The sequence below is a fragment of the Varroa jacobsoni genome, unplaced genomic scaffold (assembly GCF_002532875.2).
Source record: "Varroa jacobsoni isolate VJ856 unplaced genomic scaffold, vjacob_1.0 contig02861, whole genome shotgun sequence".
Taxonomy (NCBI): Eukaryota; Metazoa; Arthropoda; class Arachnida; order Mesostigmata; family Varroidae; genus Varroa; species Varroa jacobsoni.
In genome coordinates this window covers 22,586-30,998 of record NW_019214894.1, presented here as the reverse complement: position 1 = coordinate 30,998, position 8,413 = coordinate 22,586, and the positions used below count along the sequence as shown (strand labels likewise).

The 8,413-nt window shown below is 42.5% G+C and overlaps 1 protein-coding gene across 1 annotated transcript; it reads right to left on the bottom strand.

The window, feature by feature from the left end:
• Positions 1-3,379: 3,379 nt before the first annotated feature.
• LOC111272652 (uncharacterized) lies at positions 3,380-6,577 on the bottom strand. Its single transcript, XM_022854234.2, has 4 exons — positions 6,365-6,577; positions 5,792-5,864; positions 5,213-5,297; positions 3,380-4,572 (listed from the first exon to the last, which is right to left on the bottom strand). Exons 1-4 carry the CDS (start codon positions 6,513-6,515, stop codon positions 4,210-4,212), a joined length of 672 nt encoding a protein of 223 aa, XP_022709969.1. The 5' UTR covers positions 6,516-6,577; the 3' UTR covers positions 3,380-4,209.
• Between the last annotated feature and the right edge of the window lie 1,836 nt (positions 6,578-8,413).

Here is an 8,413-nt window from a genome sequence, read left to right as displayed (position 1 = left end):
CATAGACGCCAACAGTGTTAAAGGACCATGGCAGGAGCATACCCCATGACACTGCTGTGAGAACCTGCTTGTTGGTTCGTTGGTGGTGTGCCGTCCAGGCGCCGCAGAAGGGTTTTCACGCGTCCGACGCGACTGATTGGCAGCTAACGGACGGCAAGTACTGAAGAACAGAAGCTTCTTTCATTCTTATCGCTTCAAAGCAGCTGCCGCTTTTGTCACTCTTGCCGACACTAAGGCCGCCCACTGAGGTCCTGAACGACGAGATTGACCGGTGATAACACCGGCCAGGGCAATTCAGTTGAGACCCCAGATGCTCATGGACGTAACGAAAACAGTCGCTAGTGGCTCCATGGAGTAAACAAGATAGCAGAAGCCTGTTATCAACTTCGTGACAAGGCTTCGAAAGAAGAGGGAGAGCGGATATCGACTACAACTGCAAGTTTTTACTTCTGTCTATGTTCGCATCTACGAAACTAATAGGCACTTGCATAGAATGGCGGGAGCTATTTTCGTAGAAGAGTGTGCGATGTGGATATCTGTAATTGGAACGAGCTGGAACAAAGCTAGAAATCGGGTGAAGACATTTCTCATCCAATCACGGAAACAATACGTCGCCTGTCGTTCAGCAGAATTGCGTAAATTTCGAAATAATGAATTGTTTTTTTTTTTTGTTTTACTTATAAACGGAGCAAAGTAATATCTGGAAACATTGAAAAAAAACGACTTATTGGAATAGAAATTGACGGTAGCAAGTGCGATTGCACCGATACGACGAAAATAAAGCGAAGATGCTAGCTTCATATGTTGGCTAGATTATTAATTCGACCTATCCTTTTGTTTTACTTGCTCGTTCAATTATATGAGAATGTTAGTTTACCAATTAAGTGACAATCGTTGATAAGAAATTAGTAATGTATCTATCTTTTGTCAAGTGTTGGTTAGTAATTAAAGTGGTTCAAACGGAAGTTTTGATCCGTCGTCATTGGCAGCTTACTCTTCGGAGACGCACGCCGGTTTGTTTCTCATACGTTCTTCTTTTTCTTTCTAACGACTCTTATTATTTCTAGTGAAGCAGTTGTCGCACAATTTCCATAGAAACCACGGCAACATAGGAGCTCATCAGAGGTGGCTCAGCGTTGAATTTGGATAAATAATAAGTTTAACAGCAGGTTCTACTTACAGAGATGCCGCTTAACCTGGTCCCGCTCACAGTCGACACATTTAGCGGATAAAAAACATTACTACTGAAGTTAGCTGGAAGGTAAAAGCGGCCAATCGGCAACTGATCAAACGCCATACAGTACAAAATGGTTTATCTAATTCTGTAGAATGTACGATATCAGGATACGAAATTAAGCTAGCCACAAATTAGCTCTAAGTCGTCTTTTCAGGTATATCAGCGGGAAAATCGACATGGAACGGGAAAACCGTAACGTATTCTGATTTCTGTTACGATTTATAATTAACTCTCGAGGTTATTTTAGGTCAATTTTGGCCTAATATGTTTGCAATCAATTGTCATGGTGCTAACATAGTCGATATCGATGCGGTTTGTATATAAACAATAACAGCTAGAAACCATTTTCCTTGATTTGCTCTGGAATGCTTCCCTGCTTCCTGCTGTGGACCGAACTTAAATCTTACTACTAATGAAGCCGTAAGGTGCGCGACCGGCTTCGTAGCCTTTAAATGGCACTCCAGGTGATTCGAACATATGTTTCTGACTATGGAAATAACAAAGATCGACTGCTCAGCTGTCGCGTACAGCTCGTAAAACTCCAGCCTCGTTCGGTTTTGCGGAGCACGAATCGGCTGTTGCATTGCACGTCTATCCTAGAGCACGTACAAATGTACTGCTAGATGTTCCTCACGACATATTTCTACGGGATTACCTAAACAGGCATCACAATACTCACACTATATCACTACAGATGCACGTTCGTTTCCTATAATTGGAGTTACGGTAAGAAGCAGTAATCAAAATGTGAAAAGCAGTGATAAGTTATAATACTCATAATGATCTCGGGAGGAAAACAAGCTGGCCGACTGCAAACCAAGTTACTAATAATATATACGCTTAGAAGTTACAGTATTGATCTGTAAACTTCAGTTAAACTCTCAGGTATCTCACATAAACTGTCTAGTCTCACTTGACTACACAATTGCCCCTATAATTACATTTGGTGGCAAGACTGTAGCACGAAATAATGTGTGCCCGTGCCGCATGTCCAACATGGACGACATCACGTGCCCTAGCTTGAGTTTGTTACGTAGTAGTTTATGTAGTATACAGTAGTGCAGACGACAAACATTATGTAGACTAATCGATTCACACAAATCTCATCGATTCTACCTTTAGAAGCTTATTTTCACTATATGCGTTTGTCAGAAGCATCGCTATCTGTAGCATTCAACGTTGAGCCCATATAACTATACGAAGACTTCAAGGCATCGATGGACTTACGGTACGGCAATACTGTCCTATGGCACACCCTGAGGAGTTGCATATACCGGGTGGACCAAAAACTGACTTATAGTACACAAGTTACACAATTAGACAAACGGAAATGGTTCACAGTTGAAATGAGAATAGGCTTGCAGTAAAACAAGAAACGTATCAACTGGAAAGCGCTAATTGTACACTTTGTGCACTATAAGTCAACCTTTGGTCCACCCAGTCTTCAGGCCCATTCTATATATCTGTTACCTATTAACCGACTTCTATGCCCGGCTCCGAAGAGTCCATAATGTTAATATTTTTTCACCTTTTTCCCCAGAGTGGCCTTCTCTCCTAGGGTCTAGCAGAAAGGCCAGTTACCTTTCAGTTGTTAGGAAGCTAGCGCTGCTTTCAGTGTTTTTTTTCTATGCCGACTTTGCAAGCGGCGGTGCGAGTCTCGTGCTGATTCCGCTGGCCGAATCAGTAAATCCACGGGGAAGTTTGCAAGTCTTGGGGCTTCGTTAGCCTCACCCGCAGGCCTCTGCTCGACGACGAAAATCTTGGATTAGTCACAATTCCCCGGCAATCAAGAACAACATCCATGCACATTGGCCATAGGTAGAGAAACAACACTCGACGTTTAGCTTATGTGAGTTTAGTTAGCTGGCTATCGCTCGTATACCACGAGAAACAATCAGCTAACAACGGGTTTGGTCTATCCCAGAGCATACGTGGTAACGAAACGGCTGTCGATGTCGAAAAATTGAAAAGCAAGGGAACGGTAGTTAAAAGCTGTGTCGTACATGGCCTAACGCAGAGCTGTGCTTTACACGTTCTAGCGGAAGCGTGTGGATGTATGGTCAGCTTAGTCTATAGATAACCTGTCCACATATAGGAGGGAAGCCTTGCAGAAGCATGCACGTATATTGAATGACAATATAATCATAGGAAATTGGTTGATTCCAAAAAATTTATTTTTCCGATGTTCAAGTAGTTGGGCTGAAGTAATCTGTGGCCAGGTGTCAATAATGTAAAAAGATATAGTCGATTTGGCGTTTAGCCTTGTCAGGCTATACGGCGCAAACTTTTCCTGCTTTAAACTAATAAATATGTCATACACACAATACGATTCTATGAACGTTGTCATTCTGACTATGGGTTCATTTTAGTAGTATTTATATGCTAGAGTAACTAGACGTTTCTCTGATGTTCGATTTCATCTACAGTACTAGGTGTTCGCCTCCGTTATCTCCGTTCAAAGCCTATTCTTCACGTCGTCATAGCGTAGAATTTTCGAAGTAGCATGACCAATGCACGTCCTTTTCAATACGTTGTCATGACAACCATGAACATTTGGCTATTGCAGATTCGAAATTAAGCGCCGGCAAATGATTGTCGTGGCATATAGTTATCATACTGTGCCATAGGTTTTTTTTTTTTGCTAAAGTCCAGATACGATTTTTTGCTCGAGACAGATTCTTGATGCTATGATTCTACCTAGAAAAGAAAAACAGTCATTCTACGGACACGTTCAGACAATAAAATAGCTAATAAATAAACAATAATACGTTAATGGGATTATTTTTCCTGGACAATGTTTTTTGACGAACGGATACATAACGTTAACCAAGTGGTACTTTGCACAATCGTAACTATATATATAGTTCATGCTTGAATCTCAGCACCTACCAGCCGATTCTACCGTGCCCAGAACTTCAATCACCGCGCTTTTGCAGGAGTCGTCCATAGACGTTAAGCCATAGAAATTGACATTAATAACGAAGTAGGAGGCTTCCTATAGCTGCCAGGAGGGCCACACTTACAACGCCAGTATAATCAGTGCCACGAATCTCTCTCAACGATAGTACCCAATTGGACACTGATCTCGCTGTCGCAGCGGACGAGGCCGAGCTGTTTGAACTCGTCCGCCGATAGCTCACATGGGTTCTGTTGGGTCTTGCGTAATTAATACGACGCTTTTCTGGATTCTCGGAACATGACGGATCACTCGTGCAGCAGTAGATGCAGGTCTCACGAACAATGCCGAAACCCTTTGTTGAGCAGGAGTGCGTGCACTCTTCCGCACAGCTCCGCTGGAACGTGACGAGCAATCCTAGCTGCCTAGAAACTTCAGCCTGACAGCGACATACAGCGAAAACTTACCGAAAAACCTATATGCATAACGTATGTGCAGTAGAATTCTTGGTGTGTAGACATATCACTTTTTCTATTTACTTGATCCATGGTACCATGTGGTGCATAATTGCAGGTCGGATCTTTACATCTATGTACATGAGACGAGATTCTCGTGGGATTGTATGGGTGTGGTCAATGTTAACCGACCTCTTCCCAAACAATCAATAGGCTTTTGCCCGCCCTGTAAAATGCATAGCTTGAATCTTACATCCCCTGTCTTAATCCAACATTTATTATTTCGAACGGCTGAGCCTTTCGACTGCGAAATACGTACACGCCTGATTTCAAGACTAAATAAACGCTTTTAGGTTTACGATTTTCTGATAGTGTTTTTGTTTAGCAGTATTTCAGGCGGCTGGCTCCCAGCATAAAACGAAGTCGGCTTAGCCTAGATCTAGAAAATACAGTCGTTCTCATTGCACTTAGATCACTCGATGTACTAATGAATTGAATAGGCGAAAATCGCTATTTCTGCGCCGTCATCAGTTACTAGATAGCAATTGATATATAGTATTTGTTAGAACCCAATTTATATGTTTTTGGCTCGAATTTTCAAGCACCTGCCTTACAGAAGCGTACATTGCGACTGCACAACGCGATGTCTCGACTACCGTCAGCTAGTTTGCCGCGATCTCCGATAAGGCACGGGTCATCCGCCCGGTACCTGTGTGCACAGGAAAAATAGTAAAAATCAATAGAGAGACAGTAAAAAGCACATCACGAACCATTTTGAAAGAAATACTGGCAACTGAAAAACACATTAACCTGCAACCCTCGTTGTATATTTACATAAAATATGTCTCAATATAAAATTCTAGCCAAGAAATTTTGGTTTGTATATTTCTATCATACGTAAATTTTATAATACAGAGTGAAGCAAACATTTCATGCGAGTCGACAAAGACGTCACTTAGCTATTTGAAACTTTGTATGATACATCCATACGGAAACTAAGAGAAAAAAACGAGTAGGGTAAAGAGGTAAAAAGTTGAAAAATGTCAAGTAAAAACTCTCGAACTGTCGAACGACTTGGAGCCGATAGGAAGCTTTTAGCCCACTCTGCATATAGTTACACATCACCATTGTATTGATTGTATCTAAGCTACAATGTAAACACTAATACAGGGGTAACTAGGGTAATTGCGAAGTTAAACTAACCGCGTATTGCTAAAATCAGCTTCACATGTATGACATCGTATACGCGAATAGAATCGATCTCGATAGAAGTCAGCTGCACAAATAAACATACACAGTTATAATTGTCATAAGAGGGTAGTAGTAGTATCTGAGCGACGACTGTGGAATGGTTTTTCCACATTCGTCCAGAAAGATGTCCAAAGCAGTCATATGCATACATTAGCGAAGATCGTACACGTTCTCTAATTTTCCTCTAGTTTTTCTGAAGTTTCCTTCAAAAGTGTAGTGTATCTTTGTACGAACGATTTGCAATAGGCATGCGTAAACAACGCTGTAATGCTCATAATAGAGGTCCTTCGGGTCCTATGATCCTATGCCGAGAAAATGTATCGGTTTAGTAACGATTTTGTCCATAGATTTACATGGGAGTGACGATCAATAGCACGAGGTAACATCGGGATTTTTCACTTGTTTTCTTCAGAGCATATATTTGAGTTACGGAAGGGTTCCATGAAGGCTAAGCCAAATCGCGAACTTAGGCTTCAGTGCTCATTATTCATCAATATTACTTAAGACCCTGTGAGGTGCACTTACATTGGCCGTCAACGTAGTTTAGAAGCCCTGCCAGAAGCAAAAGAAGTCCACTGCGCCACACCATAGCGAGCGTTGCTTTGCGACCGTCTACCATCTGTGCGGATCGGACTGCGTTCAACGACGGTCTGCGTGAGTCTAGGTTTGAAAGCATCAAAGTGGCTCCAGCAATGTCAGATATAGAGTCTCCAGAGACGAGGAGTGTGGAGCACGAACAGCTCCGACAAGCCTACCGAAAGAGGTCCGCACGCTCCGAAACTAGCACTGTAGGGCAACCAGCGACTCCGCCCATAAGCGAGGCATAGCATGGCGTTAGTTGGCGAGCACATATAGTACACGAAGCGAAATGTCGAAACTTTGGCCTAGTACATTTACAATGCTGGAGATGGCCGTGGACACAGCTCAGTTTAATACAACGTGTCCTGCAAGCTAACGTCGGGCAGGTAGGAATCATTTCCTGTCCTGATCTATAGATAAACTAACTCATACCATATCAGACGAAAGTCGTTGGTAATTGGGGCTGCTGAGCCCACTAGTTTGCTAGCGGGAAATTTCTAGCCCATTCGCTACTCCCGATCCCTCTGCAGAAGGTTCGACTTCTACGACGCCAATTCACTGCCACCACGAGCTTAACATCAAGCTAATCGGGCTATATGTACCCTCCTGCGCATTATGGAGCATATCCTGTAGTGTTATCGTACAGAACGTATCGAAACGGTAGCGGCGGTTGTGACGAAGTTTAGGACCCAGGGTCATAGGAACGTACTCTGATCGTGAATAGTCCATGGAGAGACGAAGTCTCTTTTGCGCCACTGTCATAGAGTGTGCGTGGACACCAGTGGTGTGACATATATGCATATAATTTGTTGCAAATTCTTATAAACTCAGCACAGCTCGACTCTTGTAAACGCGAATCGCAAGAGATTGCTCGCGAAAGCGTAAGATGTATGAATCTCATATTAAGCATAGAATCTGAAGATTTTATGAGAAGATATATTTGACAATTAAAACACCGGCTAGCTCTCCAGGGCTCGTATTTATATATATCGAGTCTGGGTCCCTTTCTACCCAGGTTTCTTAAACAGCTCATATGTTAGCCTAATTATGAAAATCATTGATACATAGGCGCTGAAACGTAGATACACTATTTTCCTGCAGGGCAGAGTCAATAACTTCTCAGATTTTAGAAACGCAATATAACTGAAAGTCATATTAACAAAAACTGACGTGCCTACATTTTCTACTTTTTTCGACTTTTAGTACACCCTAAAAACTTGCATACATCTAACCATACGTCGAAGTTGACCCAGAACTAATCGGCTCGATGAAAGTTTTTATGCCATTTCATACAGTACGTGTTGGAGTATACCATTCTTGCCCGGAAAAAATTAACTGCGACAGCCAGCCGTCCGCAAGGAACCCTTCTGAGTCCCTAACTTGTTTCCTTTACGCGAATTCTGTTGGCCAACTACCGAATTCATTCAGGAGTCTCAAAGCAACCTAAGTCAAACACATAATGAACTATATGCTCCTACGATTTTCCTATACTATACGCTATATTCCAATCTAGAAGTTTCGACCTTGTGCCTCCGTAAAACGTAAGCTAACTGCTTTTAAACATGCGTCCGTTCAAATAACTGGCTGAAAGTTGTACTCGGTCATATAATTGGGTTTACCCACACGAGTTATTCAGTGCGTATGCATCGTCACAATCCCTGTCATGACCTATTAAGCGTTTTTTATATACGTGAGTGACGGACGACGTGGAAAGAAACAGGTAACTGTATATCTAGGCTTTCGGCCTGCTACAGGTGCCCCTTCTCATATCAAGGGCGTAATGCCTTGCGCAAGCTTCTGATTTAAAACTTGAAACGATTCCACCAATTCACTGCCATCACGAACTTAACGCCAACCTAATCGGGCTATATGCATCTGCCTGTGCATTATTGAGCATATCGTATGGTGCTATTGTACAGAACGTATCGAAACGGTGACGAAGCCTAGGACGGAAGGTCATAGGAGTGGAGTCATCATTACGCCTGTCAACACAGC